Source organism: Hemibagrus wyckioides, linkage group LG04, assembly GCF_019097595.1.
Source record: "Hemibagrus wyckioides isolate EC202008001 linkage group LG04, SWU_Hwy_1.0, whole genome shotgun sequence".
Taxonomy (NCBI): Eukaryota; Metazoa; Chordata; class Actinopteri; order Siluriformes; family Bagridae; genus Hemibagrus; species Hemibagrus wyckioides.
This window is the reverse complement of record NC_080713.1, coordinates 13,157,995-13,183,117: the sequence shown is the minus strand read 5'-3', so window position 1 is coordinate 13,183,117 and position 25,123 is coordinate 13,157,995. Positions and strand designations below refer to the sequence as shown.

General features: G+C 40.0%; 1 protein-coding gene across 6 annotated transcripts in view; it reads right to left on the bottom strand.

The window, feature by feature from the left end:
• Positions 1-1,775: 1,775 nt before the first annotated feature.
• Positions 1,776-25,123, bottom strand: part of kti12 (KTI12 chromatin associated homolog) — a 34,072-nt gene continuing 10,724 nt past the window's right edge. Inside the window, exons 2-12 of one of the 6 annotated variants that reach the window (XM_058387089.1) lie at positions 16,947-17,025; positions 15,791-15,854; positions 14,165-14,295; positions 9,102-9,153; positions 8,886-8,938; positions 8,606-8,661; positions 8,432-8,511; positions 8,005-8,164; positions 6,964-7,026; positions 6,757-6,825; positions 1,776-2,280 (exon numbers count right to left, since the gene is read on the bottom strand). In XM_058387089.1, the coding sequence (XP_058243072.1) occupies positions 2,137-2,280; positions 6,757-6,825; positions 6,964-7,026; positions 8,005-8,164; positions 8,432-8,511; positions 8,606-8,661; positions 8,886-8,938; positions 9,102-9,153; positions 14,165-14,201 (714 nt within the window). In that variant the 5' untranslated portion in view covers positions 14,202-14,295; positions 15,791-15,854; positions 16,947-17,025 and the 3' untranslated portion in view covers positions 1,776-2,136. Of the gene's footprint in view, positions 2,281-6,756; positions 6,826-6,963; positions 7,027-8,004; positions 8,165-8,431; positions 8,512-8,605; positions 8,662-8,885; positions 8,939-9,101; positions 9,154-10,819; positions 10,868-11,419; positions 11,483-14,164; positions 14,296-15,790; positions 15,855-16,946; positions 17,026-25,123 lie in introns of all 6 variants that reach the window. The other 5 variants (XM_058387091.1, XM_058387088.1, XM_058387086.1 and 2 more) reach the window with 5 other exon arrangements.

Sequence of the window (25,123 nt, the reverse complement as noted above, 5' to 3'; positions counted from 1 at the left end):
GCCACCCGCAATAAACGAAAATCTGTGATACATGGATGTCACCCCCAAATGCTTTTTTTTAATTGTTTAAGCCACAAATTACCCTCCCACACTCTTTAAACACACACAGAAAACATTTGCAAGCATATATGAGATGGATTTGGGGTAAATTCATAGAAATATCACATTTAAGTGAGTACTGTATGTATGTATGATCCTTGCCGGATGCCTTAGAAGGTGCAAAGCGTTTGGGTGACATAATAGGGTTTGCAGAAAAACCATAAAAAAAACAAAAACAAAAAACGTACACAGCACAAAACGAAACACTCGGGACAGTGACACATGAAGAACTGGGATGCTGGAGAATTCTGCTTCCCTTTCCCCAACTGCACACATAGCCAGCAGCCAATCACAACTGTGATTAAATAAATGGGGCATTCCGATTGGCCAGACTCGTTCCTCCAGCCGTATTGTATTTTAAGTTTCAGCATCCCCGCACCTCGCTTTCCTAAACGCTACGTGTTCTTATTAACATTTTACTTCATTTTCAATTAATGTTTATATTTTGTAATTAATAATTATATTTTGATTAATAAATTACCTTATTTCAACATAAAATAATTTATTATAAGGTTTGCAGATACTGCGATATACCAGGAAAATATGCGAAAAAATGTATGTTCCAAATAAAAATCTGCGATATACTGGGACCGTGATAAATGAACCGCGATATAGCTGGGGATTACTGTATTAGCTTTTAAATGTCTGATAATCTGACTACGACTATTGTTCCAAGATACTGGTTTTGTAAACTCTGGTCATTGTAGAACTTGCTCACGTTGTGATCATGATAAAATAACTCAGCCATTGCTTAGAAAAAATTATTCAACAAAAACATGTTTATAATATACTCTTAGTATGGGCCTTATCTCCTATGTATGTAGTCTTACACCTCAGCAGCAGTGTACTCTTTAGAAATCGCTCGCAATTTATCCATTGTTTATAATGCATAATGTTATTGGATTTTGCATTTCATTGTACCAGTTGTGATAATTCTTTGGCCTTTCTGTTGTTACTGTGTATCTTTGAGTGTATTTCTGCTCGTGTTAGGCAGTCCGTAGCATTTCCACTCAACACAATAAAGTAGGTCCTGCTTCTTGCTGGACAGGTCCACCCTCTGACCTCTGGTATGCATTGATTTTCATTTGAGGCTGTGGGAAGGCCCAGTGAGCAGTAAGACTGTCTTTGATGCTTCTTAAGAGCATGCACAGGTCCTGTTGGGACCTAAGAGGGCATTTATATATTCTGAATATATTTTGGAACACTGCCCTGGACTGACACCATTTGATTATTATCTCATTTATGACCACCTCTTTGATTTGGCCTGGATATTCTTTCTGTTCTGTTCTGATAAACATGTGCCGTGCATAGGCATTCCGTAACAAACTCGTCAAACCATCAGTTAATGTATTAACCACCATGTCTGTTTCTGACAATGCTGTCTATAAAAACACAGTATCTACTACTTCTCTTCTGTTTAAACCACCTCAGTAAACCTGTTGGTCTCAGTAAACTTTGAAGAGTTTGGCGATTCAATCACTATATACATGTGTATATATCAGCTCAGAGGTATGACTCAGACTTCTTCTACAAACTAACCCAAAAATTCTATCAGACACTGAACAGTGAAGCTGGACATGTTAGTGGTATTAGCACTAGCATATCCAAATCATATTTGAGCAGTGTTCAGGCTATCTCAGCAACATTCACTGTGAAATGACTTTATGCACAAAAAGTTACTATACATAGAAACTTTATTTTGAAAAGCAATCTGAGAAAAATGATTAATGTCCCAATACACCTGACTGACCTTGAATGAACAAGTACAGTTAAGCAAAATGATACATTAACATATTGCTCTATTGTGCTCACATATTAATGTATAGGACACAAATATTTACACAAGTATATAGCAGACAGCTGGAACATTAACACTATGTAACAATCAAATAAAATACACATTTATTTTTAAGTCAAAGTTCTCTGAAATATCTTATTAAATTCTATGATTCTAAATCATGTTAAACAAAACAATGAATAATTAAAACTCAAAACATTAAAGAAAAAAACAGGTGCTGTTAAATTTACTGGCAATTTTCAGTGCATGCTCTTATTAAGGTACTGCACAAACATATTGGCTATCTGTCCAATGTTCTCTGTTGGGTGCATCTTGGTGTAACTGATGAACTGTCGCCGAAGTTTCCCCAGTTCAGCTATGTTAAGGCTTCTTGTTACATCGATGTGCTGCAGAGGCTAAGGAAATACATGTTTTTGTAGTAAATTTTGATAGGTGGCATTTGAATTCCAAAATTTATTACAGAATCATTAGAAACTAACATTTAAGATGCACAGACTACACAAGACATATCAATATAAAATATTTTGCTATTTTCATAAATAGCATTGCATCGAAGCACTGCATTGATGATGCTGAGCTAAGAAGTAAGTGAACATCAGTAGCTTGCACATGTGGATTGGAGTGGGTAGCCATCCAGTTTCCTGTATGGAAGCCTTGCTGTTTATCAGGAAAGATTCCCAGGCAACATGTACATTGCTTATTGGAGCTGAAAACACTTGTAGCTGAATCCTTGCTCTCTGATTCTTCTTCTTTGACTCTAAACCAAAACTTGGTTGCTTACAGAATCGTGCTATTGGTAGTGAGTCATGGAGTTGCCATCTCTACCTCTGCTTCAACAATGAATGATGCAGTGAAGTATCCTCTGTCTAGCACTTATAGATGGGAGTTATACAAATCCCATGGTCTCTTCATGAAATCCCAGCCAGACTCGATGATGTTGAGATCAGGGCTCTGTGGGGGCCAAACCATCACTTATAGGACTTCTCTATGCTGAAAATAGTTCCTAATGATATTGGCTGTATGTTTGGGGCTGTTGTCCTGGTGCAGAATGAATTTTGGCCAATAAGATGCCTTCCTGATGGCACTGCATGAAAGATAATCATCTGCCTGTATTTCACAGCATTGAGGACAAAATCTTTAACTCCATTTGCAGACATGCAGCCCCAAACCTGCAAGGAACCTCCACATTGCTTCACTGTTGCCTGCAGACACTCATTATTGTACCGCTCGCCAGCCCTTTGGTGAAAAAACTGCCTCCTGCTACAGCCAAATATTTCAGATTTTGACTTATCCGACTAGAGCACCTGCTACCATTTTTCTGCACCCCAATTTCTGTTTCCTTGCATAGTTGAGTCTCTTAGCCTTGTTTTCTTGCCAGAGCTTTGCTGATAGCACTGCTACACATGTTAAAAGCACCTCCGATGTTGCACAAAAATACACAAAATCAGAGGCAAATCGGTGCTCACTCACACATGTAACAATCACGCAGTGTGAAGTATCAAAGAGGCGATCTGGGAGAATCAGTGATGTATCGCTGATGCCCATGAAATATTTGCCATGCTAAATCTCTGAACCACAGACTTGGAGGAATACACGTCATCAGTGACTAGCTACATTGGAAAGTGCTTCGATGACGTGACCATCACCACACGATCAAACCAGAAGCCGTGGATGACCGCAAAGGTGTGTGCGCTGCTAAAATCCAGAGACTCTGCCTTCAGAGCTGGAGACAAGGATGCCCTAAGAACAGCACAGGCCAAACTGTCTCGAGCCATCAGAGAGGCAAAGTGTGCACACTCCCAGAGAATCCACGGCCACTTCCAGAGCAGCAGTGACACTCGCCGCATGTGGCAAGGCATCCAGTCCATCATCAACTACAGGCCAGCTCCACCTGCCTGTGACAGTGATGCCTCCCTTCCAGGTGTGCTGAACAGCGTCTACGCACAAAATGACATGACAGCAAGGAAGACCATCCCTTCTCCAGAGGACCAGGTGCTCTGTCTCACCACAGCCAACATGAGGAAAACTATGCAGAGTTAACCCACGGAAAGCTGCTGGACCAGACAACATTCCTGGCAGAGTGATCAGGGAATGTGCAGAACAGCTAGCAGATGCCTTCAAAGACATTTTCAACATCTCCCTGAGCAGCACCGTCTTCCCAATGTACCTAAAGTCCACCACCATCATCCCTGTGCCAAAGAAGTTTCCAGTGTCCTGTCTCAATGACTACCGTCCTGTGGCACTCACACCCATCATCATGAAGTGCTTCGAGAGGCTCGTCATGAGGCACATCAAGAACCTGCTGCCACCTTTACTCGACCCCATGCAGTTTGCATATTGTCCAAATTGCTCCACAGATGATGCCATCACCACAACCCTCCATCTGGCCCTCACACACCTGGACAATAAAGACACTTACCTAAGAATGCTGTTCATTGACTTCAGTTCAGCATTCAATACAATCATTCCTTAGCACCTGATCAAGAAGCTGAGTCTGCTGGGCATCAACACCTCCCTATGCAATTAGATCCTGGAAGACCTCAGTCAGTCCAGATCGGGAACAGCATCTCCAGCACCAGCACACTGAGCACTGGAGCTCCTCAGGGCTGTGTGCTCAGTCCACTGCTGTTCACTTTGCTGAGTGCACAGCGCCAACCACATCATCAAGTTCGCTGATGACATGATCGTGGTGGGGCTTATCAGCAAGAACAGCGAGTCAGCATACAGAGAGCAGGTGCAACGGCTAACAGCCTGGTGTAAAGCCAACAACCTGTCTCTAAACATGGGGATAATGAAAGAGATGGTTGTTGACTTCAGGAGAGCACAGAGTGACCATTCTCCACTGAAAATCGATGGGTCCATTGTGGAGATTGTCAAGGGCACCAAAGTCCTTGGTGTTTACCTGGTGGAGGACCTCACCTGGTCACTAACTAAACACTAAGCTCTATCACCAAGAAAGCCCAGCAGCATCTCTACTTCCTGCAAAGGCTGAGGAAGGCTCATCTTCCACCTCCCATCCTGACCACCTTCTACAGAGGGACCATCGAGAGCATCCTGAGCAGCTGCATCACTGCCTGGCTTGGGAATTGCACCGTCTCGGATCACAAGACCCTGCAGCAGATAGTGAGGACAGCTGAGATCACTAGAGTCTTTCTTCCCTCTATTATGGACATTTACTCCACACGCTGCATCCGCAAAACAAACAGCATTGTGGATGATCCCACACACCCCTCACACACACACCCTTTTGCCATCCGGAAAGAGGTAAAGAAGCATTCAGACCCGCACAACCAGACTGTTGAACAGCTTCTTCCCTCAGGCAATCATCTCAACAGAGAACTGAACTGAGCTGGACACGGACACACACACACACAAACGAGATCTGATCTTAACAGAGAAACTGAACTTTTCAACAGAGAACTGAACTGTGCTGGACACGGACACACAACTGAGAACTGCTCTCAACAAAGAACTGTACTGTGCTGGACACAGTCTCACACACACACACAAAATTGTCCTGTTTGCATGCATATGTCACTTTACACTTTACATTGATCCTGTTTACATGTCACTTTAATATTTGCACTCACTGTCAACACACTTTTGCACAGAGTCGGCATTATATGTCTTGTTTGTCTGCACTGTCTTGTCTTGTCATCCTGTGCACTCCTGTTGTATGTCTAGTTTCTAAAGATTGCACCTTAAGTATAGCTTAGCCTTATCTCTATGTTTAGCTCTATGTCTGTCTGTGTCACCTGTACTTTGTTTTTATGTGTAGCACCTTTGGTCTAGGAGGAACATTGTTTCATTTTACCATGTATTGCATCAGCTAAATATGGTTGAAGTGACAAAGCTTCTTTGACTTTGACTTGACTTGAACATGTCTGTGATTCAAAATCCTGCTGCATAAAATGAGTTCTGACTGAAAAATACATCAGTGATGACCTACAGCCAATGAGAGAGCAAGATACAGGGCAGCGGGACGTTCGGGGAGGAGTTATAGACCACAATATCAGCAAGCATGGCTTATTACCTCTAGCGTGCGTTTGGTTGTGAAATGTAGTTTGCGGACCAGACCGAGTTGTCTGCGATTCTTCCTAATGTGAAGTCATGCAGTGTTTAACCTCCTGTCGTTGATCCATCGTGAACACAGCAGCAACTGAATGCTACCCCAGATAGTCGTGCAGTGTAAAAATAATGGTAATCTGGTGACAATGTTGAAAATTGTGTGAACTCAGCATTAGTAGCAGAATTTGTAGTTTTAAGCCTCCTACACAGCTGTTTCTGGTTCAGTTAATGAGTGTGTTTTAACCTACATATAATTGGTTAATCATACACCTGACTCTTATCTTACAAAATCCCTGACTTGTGTACACTTGCAAGTGTACAAAGTGTAAGAATTGACACTGGTTTGAAGCCACAGGGTAGTCACATGAAATATTGATTTGATTTTTTTTTCTGTTTGCTCTCTCTTTTTGTAAATTGCTAAAAAAACAATAAAATGAAATAAAAAATAAATTAAATGAACATTTATGAAAGCATTTTTTATTTTATAGCATTTCTATGCTAAACCATGCCTAAACCATTTGCAGAGTACATACTCATTTCAATGTATTTGCCCTATTTGTCAGTGTGAGAATGTACACAAAAAATCCAGACTGCAGACTGTTAATATGCACTAATCAGGTTATGAGTACAAGCAGGTAAAAATACCACTTAACAGTCACATGAATGGCAACGATACTGAAATCATGCTTCAAATCAATCCAAAATGCATTAAAATCTATTATTGTAATGATTGCTTAATTGTTTAATTAATTGTTGTTACTTTGTTTTAACATATTGGAGGCAAAGGATATTTTTTCTGTAGTTCCTGGAACTGCAATGGCATCCCCAGGAATTCTAGTCTTCTGTGACTCAAGAACAGCCTAGGAAATAAACCAAAATTAAGACCTGATTTATACAAAGGTTGATGTACACAAATAGATGGTAGAACAAAAGGGATTAAATCTAGATGTATAATTGTAGGCCTAAAAGAGCTATTATAAGAAAAAATTAATCTTTACCATTATGACATCTTGAGTAACTCTGTCCAGCTCGAATAAAAAGTTGGAAGATGATAGTGGTTGCTGCACAACACAGAAAGAAAAAAGGGCTTAGAAACAAAATAAATCTTTAATGATTCACTGAACTGTTTTAGTTGTGAACTGTAAATTGCAAAAGTTGTACTTTCACTTTGCTAGTGCAATGTTGCACATCCCCAAAGCTTGCCATTGGGGGAAATAGCTACCCATCGTAAAATAGATTTTCTATCTTTAAGCATTTTTACTTTATGCATGATTGCAAATCAGTACTAGCTATGTGTGTGAATTGAGTGCATTTATAAAACACATTAGTACAGATTGTGATGATACTAGAGATCAGTTAGTAAAAGCTGCTATACTTTGGGTTTATGATCTTCACAGTCTAATAGAAGCCTATCTCCTGGACTTGGTGGTAGTCACTTTATAATTGTGAAACCATAAAAAGAGAATGGCTCACATCACTCAATGATGTAAAACCAGTTTTACTGTAGCATCACATGCATTGTTATCTTTCTTTTTTCATGCAAGTTACTTCATGTTTTCTCATCACTGGACATTTACACTCACATGGTCATTCACCTTCATTTCCACAAACTAAGTGTGAACATGTACATGGATGAGCTCTAGAGCAGAAGTGCCCATTTCTCTCCATGTTCCTCACTCGATCCCAACCTCTATATTTGATGAGTGTCTTGCTCTTGCATTCTTAATTACAGTAATTTGTAGTTGTTGTTTCTTTTCTTTAATTCAAAAAATATATTTTATATGAATTAAGCCTTCAGAAACCAATTATAAGAATAACAATTATTATTTTTCTCAGCTAAAATAGCGTTTTCTTTTTTGTTCCTTATATGAAAGTCTAATTTTAATATCTAATTAAACAAAAGAAGGGGATATTTTAGAAGTGTGAAACTAATTAATTAAATTTACAAAGAACCACCTACTGTATATTGCGCTAATGTATAGTACAAGCAGTTAAATCAAATAAATCGAAATATACAAGAAAACTAAGAAACTTCTTACACTTTGTGTAGACTGGTTAGGTGGTGGAACTTTCCTTTTCAAAATGGCATCAGAGATAGTTTCAAATGGAAGTCTTTCCTCTTTCTGAATAGTAAAAAGAGGACTATCCCATCTATTTCTTGAATCAGGGGCTTCAAATCTCAGAATTAGAGCATCCAGACTAGAAACATAAAAGAAATTCCATAATTAAACTGAACTGTGGCACTGCAAAAATGCATAATTCAAACATGCTGACAATATTCAAAAATTAGTTGGTTTAGTGTCTGTTTCCTGAAATAAATGTTTGCAAAGTATAGGAAAGATTCATAAAATGCATGTCAATGGCTTCTAGTCTTTGTGGCACTAAGAATGCGCATGCAGAGTATGCGTGTTTGAATATTTCCTCAACCTCAGAACTAAAATAAATAAATAAAATAAATGTGTTTACATTTCCTGGGAATATGGATAATCATCTTCTCTTTCCTTGTTCCAGTCTGAGCTCAATGAAGCAGTTGTCAAACAGTAGACCTGAATAAAGACAATGTGCATGAAGTGCACAGAAACGTTTAACCAAGTTTTAAAGATGTAAATTTTTAATGAGGTTTTACATGTTTGAACATACCAAACAGTGTGGTGTCTGCACATGTTTGATGAGACAAAAGAGTTCATATCTGTAACCTGGAAAACCATTTAAAATCATTTAAAGTCAAAAATTAGTTTTTTTAAGATAAAGGAATATAATAATAAAATAATAACAAAAACTTTTAAAAACAATAAAACAATAAAATAATAAAATATGACATGGCTGAAAATAATGTTTTTAACACATCAAATAACACCATGGAAAGTTAATAATAAAGGAAATATAAAGGGAATTTTACAGAAATGCATATATAATTCACCTTTAATGTAATTCAAGGAATCCAGAATTACGATATGATCTTTGTTGATTTTCCTGTTTCAGAGGGGGGGGGGAGATAATATTGTAATTGTAATGTATGATAATCATTTGTAAATTTTGTTTGATAAAAAATTCTTACATTGTTACATAATTTAAAATCTATTTAACTTTTTTTTTTTTTTAAATCTAACTTACTCTAACAAAATTATCAACTCACCTTTCAACTTCAGACCGCAAAGCACCTCTCAAATGTTTCTCCCTCTGAGAGTCTGGTGAAAAATTTAATATTGTTAGTACACATCAAGCATTTAGGATATGTGTTAAGGATAATTAAACCTGCAAATGACTGAAGAATGCATCAAATGGCATGTCTTATCCTAGCATGGCAAAATAGCATGTTTAGATTCAATGACGTAAATCTTCTTCACATTTTCATGATGGTAGATGGTAACAGAATGAATGCACTGATGAGCATTCCTGATCTGTTATCCATATACTAATCAGTAACCCCCAGCACCTGTGGTATACCTTGGATCACACTAGGAGACAATTTCTGACTGTGAACTGAATTTTATAGGCCTCCGAGTGAGAAAGCTGTGCCTGTGTGAAATTTCATTGCAGCAACTCAAAATGGTACTCAGGAGTTTGTATTGCCCCTGGAACTGCCTGCATACTCTCGCCACATGAGGCTGGGCATTTTCGTGCACCAGGAGGAACCCAGGACCCATAGCACCAGTGTAGGCTCCAACAATGGGTCCAAGGATTTCATCCCGATACCTAATGGCAGTCAGGGTGCCACTGTCTAGCTTGTAAAGGTCTGTGCCTCCCTCCATGGATATGCCTCCCCAGACCATCACTGACCCACCATTAAACCGGTCATGCCGAACAATGTTACAGGCAGCATAACGTTCTCCACAGCTTTTCCAGACACTTTCACATCTGTCACGTGCTCAGGGTGAACCTGCTCTCTGTGAAAAGCACAGGGATCCAGTGGCAGACCTGCCAATTCTGATGTCAATGGCAAATGCCAATTGAGCTCTACGGTGCTGGGAAGTGAGCACAGGTCCCACTAGAGGAAGTTGGGCCCTCAGGCCACCCTCATGAAGTCTGTTTCTGATTGTTTGGTCAGAGCTATTCACACCAGTGGCCTGATGAAGTTCATTTTGTAGGGCTCTGGCAGTGCTTATCCTTATCCTTGCACAAAGGAGCAGATACCTCTCCCGCTGATGGGTTAAGGACCTGCCCTGTCCAGCTCTCTGAGAGTAACTGCCTGTCTCATGGAATCTCCTCCATGCTCTTGAGACTGTGCTGGGAGACCTTCTGGCAATGGCACGTATTGATGTGCCATCCTGGAGGAGTTGGACTGCCTGTGCAACCTCTGTAGGGTCCAGGTATCACCTCATACTACCAGTAGTGACACTGACCCTAGCCAAATGAAAAACAGTCAGAAAAGATGAGCAGAGAAAAAAATGTCAGTGGCCTCCACCTGTAAAACCATTCCTGTGTTGATATGATCCAAGGAACTACGTTTTTGCAGTGACTTCAGGTAAGCTGCAAACTGCTCATATCAGTGTTGCTGATGTGTTAACTAAGAATTTACCAGGACTTAAATTTAATTTAGACTAAAAACTAAGTAGGTCACCTAAAATAAAAAAAGAAACTAGCTATTTAATGATATCTTAGTCATGTAGTTGTCTACTATGGACACGTTTAGGTTGCTAAAACTTTCTTCAGTAAACAAATGAGTTTACAGCACCTGACTGGGTAGCACCTTGCCCTTCAGTGCTATGGTAATGTGAAATAAAGTTCTTCCACTCCATCCTTGGCAAACTATGTATTCAAGGTCCTTGCTTTTTCCACAAGGCACTATCATGCAAAATGTTTGGGCAAGGCCTCTTGGTTACAATGAAGTAAAACTGTAATGCTACAACTTACAATGACATTTTACACAATTTTCTGTGTCCACAGAAATATGTCCCATATCTAAAACAGAAAATATGAAATGAGCAGAACAGTAGATACCATGGGCAGTTTCAGCATTCATTTTGAACTTTAGGCTTTTGGGCCTGCTTGCATATTTTCCAAAAGGATAAGACGCAATTCCATGCAAAGGTCATCCTTAACATGAAAAAAAGTTTAACACACACAAACAGACTTGCACTTAAAATATTTACTTGGGTCTATGTTTTATTACATGTAACCTATGAAAGTTCATCAAAGACCTAACCCATCTGAGCCACAAGCTACTGTCTCTGCTGCCCTAAGGATGGCAATACTGCAGTACCAAGTCCAAAACAAGCTGACTGAAGGACAACTTCTTCCCCCAGACTGTCAGACTACTAAACAATCAGGACTAACATTACACCACACACACCATTTGACAGCAAAAAGCACCGCGCTTTATAACTCGCCAGTCTTGAACGTACTGTAAAACGAAATCTACGTTTTAAATATACTTAAATTAACTTTTTTTCCAGACATTAAGAACAAAGTCTGGAGTATTTGTGAACATTAATTTTAAAAAAAAATACTTACCATTTAACACCTTTTTGAAAATAATTTCCAAAATAAGTCCTAAAAAATCTCATTACTGCAACGCTGTGAAAACATCAACACTGTCAGAAAAGCAAATACATTTTCACAGTTTTAAAAATGGATTATTAATAGTCATGCACAGTTACTTGTAGTTCTAGGCCTTGCTGGCCCTGACGGTCTGCCACTGGTTAAATATATGGCCATTTGACCTTCATTTTAACAAAATTGAAAGATTCAAGTAATACAGTAACTAAATAAATAAAGCCAAAGAAAAATCGTTTTTTAAATGATCTGTAAAATGTCATTTTAAAAAATCCAAATTCTTGTGAGAACAAAGTAATTACACCCCCATATTTACTTGTACTTAAAATGGATAAAATGACAGACAGGTGTATCACTTCAGGTGCAAATTATTAGACATTTAGCTTGGTTTGCTCTTAATTGAAGTGAGAGATATCACCATGGTGACACTGAGCTCTCTGAGGCCTTCAGAAAGAAGACTGTTGATGCTTATGAGTGTGGTAAGGGATATAAAAAGATCTCAAAAGAATTTGTAATCAGCCATTCCATTGTCCAGAAAATCTTTCCAAGTGGAAAACATTTAAAACATCTGCCGACATGTCCAGGTCAGGCCATCCAAGGAAATTCACCCCAAGAGCAGACCGCAAGACGTCTCCAAAAACCCTAAAATATCATCACAGGACCTAAGCAAGCTTTTGCTAGAGTTTATGCAAAAGTCTATGAATCTACAATCAGAAAGAGACTATACAACTTTAATTATTATGGGAGGTGTGCAAAAAGGAAACCTTTGCTGTCTAAAAAAAACATGAAGGCAAGACTGAAGTTTCCCAAAGAACACAGAGACAAAGGCCAAGAATTCTGGAATGATGTGCTTCAGACAAATTTGTCTAAAATAGAATTATTTGGACACCATAACAGGGCATGTTTGGCATAAACATTTGTCAGAAAATTTAAGCTAAAGAGGAAGTGAACCTTGCAACATGACAATGACCCAAAACATACCAGTAAGTCCACCATGGCTGGCTGAAAAGTAAAAAATGGAGAATTCTGGCCAAGTCAAAGCCCAGATCTAAATCCTATTGAGATGTTGTGAGGTCATTTGAAACTGACTGTGCATGCAATAAACCACCCAAACCTCACACAGCTGAAAGAATTCTGCATTGAGGAGTGGGGGAAACTTTCTTCCAGTCGATGTCAGAAACTGGTAGATGGCTACAAGAAACTCATTGAGGTTATTTCAGCCAATGGAGGAAACACAAACTATTAGGGCATAGGGTGTCCTAACTTTTTCCTCAGGTGAAATACTAATTTTTGTTGATTTCTTTAGCTAATAAGTGAGAACAAAGTGATATTTTGTTGTTTACATGCAAGTACATCACTTTCATTTACAGGTACAAATTAAAACAAGATCAAAAATTGACTGTGTGTGTTAGATGTGATACAGGGGTTGGACAATGAAACTGAAATGCCTGGTTTTAGACCACAATAATTCATTAGTATGGTGTAGGGCCTCCTTTTGTGGCCAATACAGCATCAGTTCGTCTTGGGAATGACAGATACAAGTCCTGCACAGTGGCCAGAGGGATTTTGAGCCATTCTTCTTGCAGAATAGTGGCCAGGTCACTACGTGATGCTGGTGGAGGAAAACGTTTCCTGACTTGCTCCTCCAAAACACCCCAAAGTGCCTCTTCTTTGTGGCTTCTCCACACCGTAACGCTCCCGAGTGTGGGAAAGACAGTGAAGGTGGACTCATCAGAGAACAATACATGTTTCACATTGTCCACAGCCCAAGATTTTCACTGCTGGCACCATTGAAACCGACGTTTGGCATTGGCACGAGTGACCAAAGGTTTGGCTATAGCAGCCCGGCCATGTACATTGACCCTGTGGAGCTCCTGACGGACAGTTTTGGTGGAAACAGGAGAATTGAGGTGCACATTTAATTCTGCAGTGAGTTGGGCAGCTGTGGTTTTATGTTTTTTGGATACAATCTGGGTTAGCACCCGGACATTCCTTTCAGCTTCCTCTTGCCATCCTGAAGTTTCACCTTCATCTGTGATTCCAGCATGCTTTCGTTTTATGTGCTCGTTCATCATTGTCGTGTTTCCGTGACACTCAAGCTCCGCTTTGCAAAGTTTGCAAGTTACATTTGCCCCGGAATTTAATACGAAATGCTCCCATGCCTTAGAGGTCTTGGGTCGCACACTTTTATCTGGCGTGCTTGTACTCTCCGCCATTCTTCTGATGTGCGCCTGGAACAACGCTATGATTGCATGGTGATGTGCACCGGCCGCCTAATTGATAATGTCATTCGTCAGCAACGATTTTCATCATCGATTATTATCGATTTAATCGATTCGTTGTTTCAGCCTTAATACACACAGACACACACCAATCAGCCATAACATTATGAGCACTGACACAGAACAATGGAAGAAGGTGGTCTGGTCTGATGAATTACGTTTTCTTTTACATTACATGGATGGCTGAGTGCGTGTGTGTTAACTGGGGAACTCATGGCACCAGGAATTCACCCATCAGTAGTCATAATGTTACTGCTGATTGGTGTATTTTAGATTATTAGAGAAAGAATAACCATTTTGCCTTTGAATTCCCCAGATTGGGCACTCTGAATATTCATTACAAATTTAAATATTATGCTAAGATGTTTATTTTTCTTAGACATTTCAACTGTCATTATAAGTTCAAAAAAAAAACTCTTACCTCTATTTGTGAGCATTGTAAACAGACTATCTCTCATTTACAGTATGTCCTTGTCCTTTAATTGGACTTCATGGGTTTGTAAACAGTACAACTTGTTCCTCTCTCCAGGCAAAATATCTAATTCTTATGAACTGGAAAAGAGACCAGCAGACATGATTTAGAAAAGCACTCACCTCTCTCTAAGAAAAAGTTGTAGCAGAGCAGTTATGCTTATATTTACATAAGGAATAATATTTATGAAATGTATAACTCAGTGTTTTTCTTGGACAGACATGGAAGTTGGAAATGAACTTTTGCATGTATAGCCAAAAACCCATTCTGTGCAATTTTACAATGACATATTTCCAGATTTTATTATAAGCATTTTCTTAAACAGCTTTTTGGATTAGAAAAAATCCATATAAAGGTTTCTAGTCTTACAAGTGGTCCAAGGTGCTTTTCACCATCTAAAACCAGTGATAGTGGTCTGTCTCCAGTATCCACATAAGAGAGGGCAGCAGTATCATTAGAGCAGTTTATGATGTTTTAAGAGTTCCTCCATTATAAATGGCTTGATATATGGTTCTATGTTATCTGAATGGATGTTAAGAGCTATTTGTTCTTGTTGTGTCTGTATTTTCAGGAGTGAAGCAAAGGGACATTTCATTGATATTCTTGATATGTTTCGGTAGTTGTGTATTTGCACCGTTTGTCTTTTCTTCCTTCTTGAGCTTTGGTTGTATTCAGCTAGTGGTTTTATGCTAGTTTGCTGTTATTTGGCATTGGGTGCTTCACCAAAATCAGATCTGTCTGACAATCAACAGTGCTCATGGTGGGTTTTGCCACAGATGATTGATTTCCTTGGATTAAATGGTGGTGATTTATCAAACATTGTATGCACTTCTGTACATCTTACCCTTTTAGTACATTTTACTCTTTGCATCTCTTTTTTTAACCAGAATGGGGAGTCTTTTTATGAAGCTGGGTGGTCTACTGTACACTTGTTGCATTGCTATAGTCTTGCACAGGCTATTCTCTTCTCATTTTTGTGATAGGACATACACAGCCAGTATCAGAGTCATCATCTAGGTTTTGATCCACATCCTTTGTTTAGGGTTTTTTTTGTGAGCCATATTTATATGATTCCTGCTCCCCACTCCAACAAGGGGATGCACAGAGCCACAGAAAATCTTCTGGTTATGCACCAGATATACAGGAGTGATATAGTCAAGCACCAAGAACTAGATGTCCATACTGACCCTAGGCCAATGACCTACAGGGAAAGAATTGAACAGCTTAATGGTTGGACTGGGCCATTCCAACTACATGTCTATGTTAAGTACAAACTAATCCCACAATGCTTCACAGTCACGGGTTGCAGCTCGGTAAACAGGTCACCCCATTTGTCACCTCTCGCGATCAGCAAGGGGGTGCTGGAGACCTATTCTACCATGGGTACCTATGGCAGCTCTCTGATTACATAGGAACTCTGAATAGCCTTTCTTGTTCATCTGCAGCAGTCCTTTTTTTAAAGCCAGTCTCTCTTTTGAAGCTCATTTTATTGGATAAATATTGCTAAGCTAAACAATATAATGTCACAGTATGATGCTTTTCATATGTCCAGGTTGGATTATCATAATGACTTACTGTCTGGATGTTCCAGTAGGTGCATAAACAAGCTACAGTAGTCCAGAATGCAGCAGCTACAGTCCTAAATAGAAACAGAAGTCATCTCTCCTATTTTATCCACACTACTTGAATAATGAGAGCTTTCTTTTACAATGCCCTACAGTTATGCAACCGACTTTCGAAAAGTATAGTCAAGAATATGGTCGGCATTCTTTTCTTAGGAAAGGGAGCAGATTTGGAAGCTTCATGGACAAAGAGCATTTTGGTGAATTGGGATGTTTTGATTTTGTCACCACCATCAAATAGTCCTTGAAATTAATGTATTAATGTAAGGAACCACCTAAGGGTATAAGGAATAAGCTGAACTCTGGGCTGTCCTCCAAGCTTAGTCTGAGAAAATTCAGGAATATCTCATCACATGGCTAATACCATGCATGAGTGTGGCACCATCATCATATGGAGGTGCTTCTCAGCAGCAGGGACACTTCAGAAATTATGAAAGGATGAATTCAACTAAATGCAAATAGGCCCTTGCATAAATTCAATTCAATTTATTTGTATAACGCTTTTAACAATGGACATTGTCTCAAAGCAGCTTTACACAAGTATAGAAACAGAAGGAAAAAAATATATAAAGTTTAAAATAAAGTAACTATTTTATCTCTACAGCTAAATCAGCTACAGCTTCAAACAACCTCATACTGGGACAAAGGTCCAGCTATACTGGACTACACTGGTGTTGTTTGAGACAAGTCTCTGAATGTTGTTGAATTGCCTAGCCAAATCCCAGAACTAAACTCCACAGAACATCTGCAGAGATATCTGGAGATGACATTTCACACACAGTCCCCATATAACCTGATGAAGCTTGAAATGATCTGCCAGGAATAATGGGAGGAACTGCAAGATGGGCAAAGGTTGTAGAGACTAACTGAAGATGATTGGACCCTTTAGTGTCTGACAAAGATGCACCTATAAAGACCAAAGGATCTGAATACTTATTTAATGAGATATATGGTTGGCTGCTTATATAATTAATTTCCAAAAATCTAAAATTGTTTTTTTTCCACTTTGTTTTAAGTCTATAACAAATATATTGCACAAAAATGCTGAATGGGTCCGAATACTTGACAAACCAATACTTGATTAATATAAGAGAGGTCAAAATACATACATAACTGTTGGTCATTCTAGATCGGGGTGGGCAAGTTCGGTCCTAGAGAGCCGCAGTCCTGCAGATTTCAGCTCCAGCCCTGAAAAAAAAAAACAAAAAAAAAAAAAACACTCACCTGCCTGTAGCCTTAGTAATCCTGAAGACCTTGATTAGCTTGTTCAGGTGTGTTTGATTAGGGTTGGAGCTGAAATCTGCAAGACTTTGGCTCTCTAGGACCGAACTTGCCTACCCCTGTTCTAGATTAATATAGTGATTTGCTACCATTCTGGAATTCACGCAAATTCAGTTTTGAACCAGCTGATGCTAACCTATTCAAAATGCATCTAGTAAAATGAGCTCTAATATGCAACACAGCAAACACAACTCGGTAGGTGGAGCTGCAAATTTTTAGTGCTATTTAATATAAACTTACAGTTATCAAAATTGTTTATGGTGATTAAACAGTATCATTAGAGAGTTTCATACATTACAGTCTAATGAGCCTCCATGGATCTGACTTGTCCCACAGATGATTGATGGAATTGAGATCTGGGGAATTTGAAGGTCAAGCAAACACTCTGGACTCTTTGTCACGTTCCTTAAAACATTACTGAACAATTTTCACAGTATGTCCGGGGGAAATTATTCTGTGGAAAGAGGCCACTGCCATGAGAATGCTGTTGCCATGAAAAGCTGTACCTAGTTTACAACAATGTTTAGGTAGTGGTCCGTGTCAAAGTAACATACACATGAATGCCAAGACTCAAGGTTTTCCAGCAGAACATTGTTGTCATCTTTCACTGCTCCATGGTCCAGTTATGATGCTCACAGACCCACAATGGGCACTTTTGGTGTAACGGGTAGTATTCATTGTATCAATTACACTATCCAGCAGACATTAACATTAATACAGTGATAATCCTGTTCAATATACGGAGCCATATTTCTTTGTTCAATATTTTGGTTAATGTACAAAGTAATTTTGTTGCAACACTAATTGTATTTGAAAGAGGTGGAAATGGAATGGGGAAAATGGTCAATTAATTCATTGTTTATTTGGTTATTTACAAGGAAGTTTGAATAGGCAGTGATCGACAAAAGAGGTCTGATCCATTAGCCTGGGATCGACTATCTATGTCTTGATTCACTTTCTCAGGTGGAATCACGAGAGTTTTCTCATACGAGTAAATGTTCTCATTGAGGAAACATCGCAGCATCACTCGTGATTATTTCTCCCTGTTTTTCTCAGGTATCAGACCACTAGAATGATTGTGGTACATTTCTAAAATGAGTTTGAATGTTAAGAGTATGTGTACGTAACCATTGGATGAGAAAAGGAGAAAGTGTTAATAAGTGTGTTAACGTGCATATGAGTGAAGCGCATGGCGGCCGGGCCTGACAGTAGTGTCCGTATAATGTTATTTCCCCCATGCTGTAAAACCTAACAGCGAACATGTATTTTGTGTTATATTTCATAACAGTGTAGCGTCTCCAGGTCGGCTCACTTGCTCATGGGGTCCGTTGCATCCTTCTCAAAAAACTCAATTAACTATTACACAGCTCACAACTGAGCTATCACTACTTATAGTCATTTCATTATACCTCAGCCGACATGCTGTAACTCATGGGAGCCAGGCTCCGGGATGTCTGATGGCTCTACATAACCAATGACCCCCCCCCAAGGATTTAATATTATGGCTGATCTGTGCAAATATTTCAGCCTGTTTAAGCATATGCCTAGTGGGTAAGAACCCTTACTATTAAAAAAAAATCAGAATTTTATAAGACGCACAAAAGAAATTTCACACTGTCTTATCAAACCATTTCTGGATCATTGCACACACCTCTCAACCAAACAGCCAGCATTCACCTGACACATAGTACAGAAGATATACAGTATCTCACAAAAGTGAGTACACCCCTCACATTTTTGTAAATATTTTATTATATCTTTTCATGTGACAGCACTGAAGAAATGACACTCTGCTACAATGTAAAGTAGTGAGTATACAGCCTGTATAACAGTGTAAATTTGCTGTCCCCTCAAAATAACTCAACTCACAGCCATTAATGTCTAAACCATTGGCAACAAAAGTGAGTACACCCCTAAGTGCAAATGTCCAAATTGGGCCCAAAGTGTCAATATTTTGCGTGGCCACCATTATTTTCCAGCACTACCTTAACCCTCTTGGGCATGGAGTTTACCAGAGCTTCACAGGTTGCCACTGGAGTCCTCTTCCACTCCTCCATGATGACATCACAGAGCTGGAGGATGTTAGAGACCTTGCGGCAGCACTCATGCAGGCCCAGACCATGACACTCCCACCACCATGCTTGACTGTAGGCAAGGCACACTTGTCTTTGTACTCCTCACCTGGTTGCCGCCACAGAGGCTTGACACCATCTGAACCAAATAAGTTTATCTTGGTCTTATCGGCCCACAGGACATGGTTCTGGCCATGTCCTTAGACTGCTTATCTTCAGCAAACTGTATGTGGGCTTTCTTTTGCATCATCTTTAGTAGAGGCTTCCTTCTGGGACAACAGCCATGCAGACCAATTTGATGCAGTGTGCAGCGTATGGTCTGAGCACTGACAGGCTGACTCCCCATCCCTTCAACCTCTGCAGCAATGCTGGCAGCACTCACACATCTATTTTCCAAAGACAACCTCCGGATATGATGCTGAGCACGTGCACTCAACTTCTTTGGTCGACCATGGCGAGGCCTGTTCTGAGTGGAACCTGTCCTGTAAAACCGCTGTATGGTCTTGCCCACCATGCTGCAGCTCAGTTTCAGGGTCTTGGCAATCTTCTTATAGCCTAGGCCATCTTTATGTAGAGCAATAATTCTTTTTTTCAGATCCCCAGAGGAGTTCTTTGCTATGAGGTGCCATGTTGAACTTCCAGTGACCAGTATTGAGAGGGTGTGAGAGCGAGAACACCGAAACACAGAAATTTACCAATTTTACACCAATCGGAGGAAGCAATTGGTCACTTCCTGTGTTTGAAGCGCTTACCACGCGTTCTTGCCTGTTTCAGCATTTTTTTTATTAGAAGTTTATATAGTCTAATTTTTTCTCTTTTGCCTGAATATTTTACGCTGTCAGGTTTCATTTTCTAAAACTTTATTTGCATATCGCAGTTAATTGTTCTTTTGTTTCCTGGTTTTCATACAGCAATCGGAGGAAAACCCTCTCTGGATCTCTTCATTATCAGGATAAACTCAATCAAAGGTACGTGATCATACAGTATGACTAACTTTCAGCTTGTACAGTGTGTGAGCTGCAGGATGTTTAGTAATTCTTCCTCCGTCATTAGTGTTAATTTTACCTGTGATAAGTGTACGCTAGTTAGCTCTCTGATGGAGAAGATATTAGCTTTAGAGGTGCGCATCCAGACACTAGAGAGGGTTAGTGACAGTGAAAGCAGTGTAGTGTCTGTAGGAGGAAGTCTGGATGCCTTAGGTGGAGTTAGTAACCCCCCAACTCCGGCATTAGAGCCGTCACAGTGGGGCGAATGGGTGACGACTCGGCGGCATAGTCGCGTAGCCAAGGCTAATGCCAAGGCTTGCCCATGGGAGCGCCACTCCTCTCCAATTCACACGTCCAACAGGTTTGCTCTCCTCAGTGAAGTACCCGCTGAGAAACCTGAAAGAGCTCTGGTTATAGGAGACTCCATTTTAAGGCATGTGAAATTAGCTAGGCCTTTAGGGGATCCAGCAGCACAGGTTAGGTGTATTCTGGGAGCCAGGGTGCCGGACATTGCAGGTAATCTTAGGGTCCTAGGCAAGCACAGGTTCTCGAAGATAGTTTCCATGTAGGAGCTAATGATATACACCATCAGTCTGAGGTTACTGAGAGTAATGTAGAGGTGTGTAAATTAGCGAAGGCGATGTCCGATGCTGTAGTATGCTCTGGCCCCATCCCAATGCGGCGTGGCGATGTAGCTTACAGCAGGTTATGGTCGCTGAACTGCTGGATATCCAGGTGGTGTTCCAAAAATAATGTGGGCTTCATACATAATTGGAGCTCTTTTCAGGGCAAGGCTGACCTGTTAGGACGGGACGGTGTCCATCCCACTCTGGAGGGTGCTGCTCTCATTTCTTGCAGCATAGCACATAGTCTTAGAGCAGATCTAGTTAATCTGCGACAATCCAGGGTGACAAAATTTGTTTTAGTAACCTGATTAACATAAAACTAGATCATAGTGAATGCACAGCCAGCACCTTTGATCTGAAGCTAGGACTGTTAAATATAAGATCTCTGTCAACTAAAGCACTTATTATTAAAGAACTGATTACTGATCAGGAGTTCAGTGTTCTTTGCTTAACAGAAACATGGATTAAACAAAATGAGTATGTAGCATTAAATGAAGCTTGCCCGCCAGGTTTTAGCCATAAACATCGACCGCGTCTAACAGGCAGGGGAGAAGGTGTCACAGTTATTCATGATAATAAGCTAGGTGCCGCACAAAAATTCAGACATCAATTCAACACATTTGAAGTGCTTTATACTAACCTAACGTATGCAACTACAAATATTAAGTTCACAGAGTCAATTCCACTAATTGTTGTTTACAGACCCTTAGGGCCATACTCTGAATTCCTCAGTGAATTTGGAGATTTTACTTCAAACCTTGTTGTTTCTTTAGACAAAGCATTAATAGTAGGAGACTTCAACATTCATTTTGATAAGCCAGAAGACCCTCTGAGAGCAGCAGTTGTATCCATCTTAAATTCATTAGGTGTTAATCAAAATGTAATAAGACCCACTCATAATGGAGGTCACATTCTGGATCTCATTTTTACATTCGGATTGAATATAGAAAAACAGTCACTCTTCCACAGTCGGAAGCTATCTTGTTTCATTTAAAATGCGTCTTAGGCACGAGATGCTCAATTTGCCATATAACTGTATGAAGCATACATTTACATCTGCTACTGCAGAGAGATTTACCAGTAGTCTCCCAGAATCATCACGCGTGATTGGTTCGCCGTCTGACCCCACAGAACTTGACCAGGCAACTGAGTCAATGTTTCGGAACACCCTAGACACTGTAGCTCCACTTAAATGGAAAATAATTAAAGAGAAGAAACTAGCACCCTGGTACAACAACCACACATGAGCTTTAAAACAATCAGCTAGGAAATTAGAACATAAATGGCGTCAAACTAAATTATTAATTCTTCCCTAAGCACTGGCTATGTGGCTAAATCTTTAAGCTAGCAGTTATCAAACCCTTGATTAAAAAAACCAGACCTCGACCCCTGTCAGCTGTCTAACTATAGACCAATATCAAACCTGCCCTTTATATCCAAGATCCTAGAAAAGGCTGTAGCACAGCAGTTATATGTTCATACCTGCATAGAAATAACATTCATGAAATGTATCAGTCAGGATTTAGGCCTCATCATAGCACAGAGACAGCACTAGTTAAAGTGGTAAATGACCTTTTACTGGCTTCTGATCAGGGTTGTGTCTCCTTACTGGTGCTACTGGATCTTAGTGCAGCTTTTGACACCATTGACTACACTGTTCTACTTGATAGGCTAGAACATGTTGTTGGTGTTAAAGGAACAGCACTCTCCTGGCTCAGGTCTTATTTGACTGACCGACATCAGTTTGTAGATCTAGATGGTGACTTCTCTATGCATACCAAGGTTATGTTCGGTGTTCCACAAGGTTCTGTTTTAGTCCCACTTCTTGTCTCCCTATATATGCTACCCCTTGGTGCAATTATTCATAAACATGGCATTAGCTTCCACTGTTATGCCGATGACACACAGCTATATGTTTCAGCTAAGTCAGATGAGAGACACCAGCTTATTAAGATAGAAGAATGTGTAAAGGACATTAGACACTGGATGGCCACTAACTTCTTCCTGCTTAATTCGGACAAGACAAGGTGCTAGTACTAGGACCACATGCAGCTAGAAGTGAGCTTTCTGATTACAGAGTAACGGTGGATGGTCTTTCGGTTTCATCTTGTCCAGCAGTAAAAGATCTTGATGTGATTACTGATTCTGGTCTTTCATTTGAAGCTCATGTAGATAATATCACTCGGGTAGCCTTCTTCCATTTCAGAAATATTGCTAAGATAAGAAATATGTCACTTCATGATGCAGAGAAACTAGTTCCTGCTTTTGTTACCTCTAGGTTGGATTATTGTAATGTAATTGTATGGATGTTCCAGTAGGAGCATAAACAAGCTCCAGTTAGTCCAGAATGCAGCAGCTAGAGTCCTGACTAGAACCAGAAGATGTGAACACATCACTCCTATTTTAGCTACACTACATTGGCCCCCAGTCAGATTTCGCACTGATTATAAAATACTGTTACTGACCTACAGTAAGGGAAAAAATGATTTGATCCCCTGCTGATTTTGTATGTTTGCCCACTCACAAAGAAATGATCAGTCTATAATTTTAATGGTAGGTTTATCTGAACAGTGAGAGACAGAACAACAAAAAAAAATCCAGAAAAACACATTTCAAAAATGTTATACATTGATTTGCATTTTATTGAGTGAAATAAGTATTTGACCCCTTTGCAAAACATAACTTAGTACTTGGTGGCAAACCCTTGTTGTCAATCACAGACGTCAGACATTTCTTGTAGTTGGCCACCAGGTTTGCACACATCTCACATCTCAAGGAATTTGGGCCCACTCCTCTTTGCAGATCCTCTCCAAGTCATTAAGGTTTTGTGGCTGACCCTTGCCAAAGAGCTGGATTTTGGTCTCATTTGACCACAACACTTTCACCCAGTTCTTCTCTGAATCATTCAGATATTCACTGGCAAACGTCAGATGAGCCAGTACATGTGCTTTCTTTAGCAGGGGGACCTTACCGGTGCTACTGGATTTCAGTCTTTCATGGTGTAGTGTGTTACCAATTGTTTTCTTGGTGACTATGGTCCCAGCTGCCTTGAGATCATTGACAAAATCCTCCAGTGTAATTCTGGGCTGATTACTCCCTGTTCTCATGATCATTGAAACTCCATGAGGTGAGATCTTGCATGGAGCCCCAGACTGAGGAAGATTGCCAGTACTTTTGTGTTTCTTCCATTTGGGAATAATCGCACCAACTGTTGTCACCTTCTCACCAAGCTGCTTGGCGATGGTCTTGTAGATCATTCCAGCCTTGTGTAGATCTACAATCTTGTCCCTGACATCCATGAACAGCTCTTTGGTCTTGCCCATGATGGAGAGTTTGGAATCTGATTGCTTCCTTCTGTGGACAGGTGTCTTTCATACAGTTAACGAGCTGAGATTAAGAGCACTAACCGAGAGTGCTCCTACTGTAATCTCAGCTCGTTACCTGTATAAAAGATACCTGGGAGCCAGAAATCTTTCTGACTGATAGGGGATCAAATACTTATTTCACTCATTAAAATGCAAATCAATGTATAACTTCTGAAATGCGTTTTTCTGGATTTTTTGTTATTCTGCCTCTCACTGTTCAAATAGACCTACCATTAAAATTACAGACTGATCATTTCTTTGTTAGTGGGCAAATGTACAAAATCAGCAGGGGATCAAATAATTTTTTCCCTCACTGTATAAAGCACTAAACGGTCTCGCGCCACAGTACTTGAGCGATCTTTTAGTCTTTTATGACCCACCACGCCTACTCCGATCAAAGGGTGCTGGTTACTTGGTAGTACCTCAAGTAGCAAAGGCTACAGCAGGAGGCAGAGCTTTCTCTTTCAAAGCCCCAAAGTTATGGAACAGCCTTCCAAGTAGTGTTTGGGATTCAGACACAGTCTCAATGTTTAAGTCTAGGCTGAAGACACATTTGTTTAGTCAAGCTTTTAATATATAGTTCTTAGGTAAAGAAGCAGATCTGGAAGGTTCATGGGCATAGAGTGTTTGGTGTACTGGTATGTTTGGATGCTGTCATCTTACCACCCTCGCAAGTCACTCAGGTTTGCTGACTGAAGTGGTTGGACGCTTTATGTCCCAGGAAGCCTTCATGTCTGTCACCTTCTGGCTCTCCCTTTTAGTTATGCTGTCATAGCTAGTCTTGCCGGAGTCTCTGCCTGCACTTTATACATAATCTTACATTGTCTTTAAACATCACATCAGAATCATACTTAATATCTTTCTCTGTCTTTCTCTGCTGAGCTATACACCCCACTCCTGAGCTCCCAGTGTTTGCCAGTTTCCAGTGTGACCACTGCCCTACCCCTGGTCGGAGT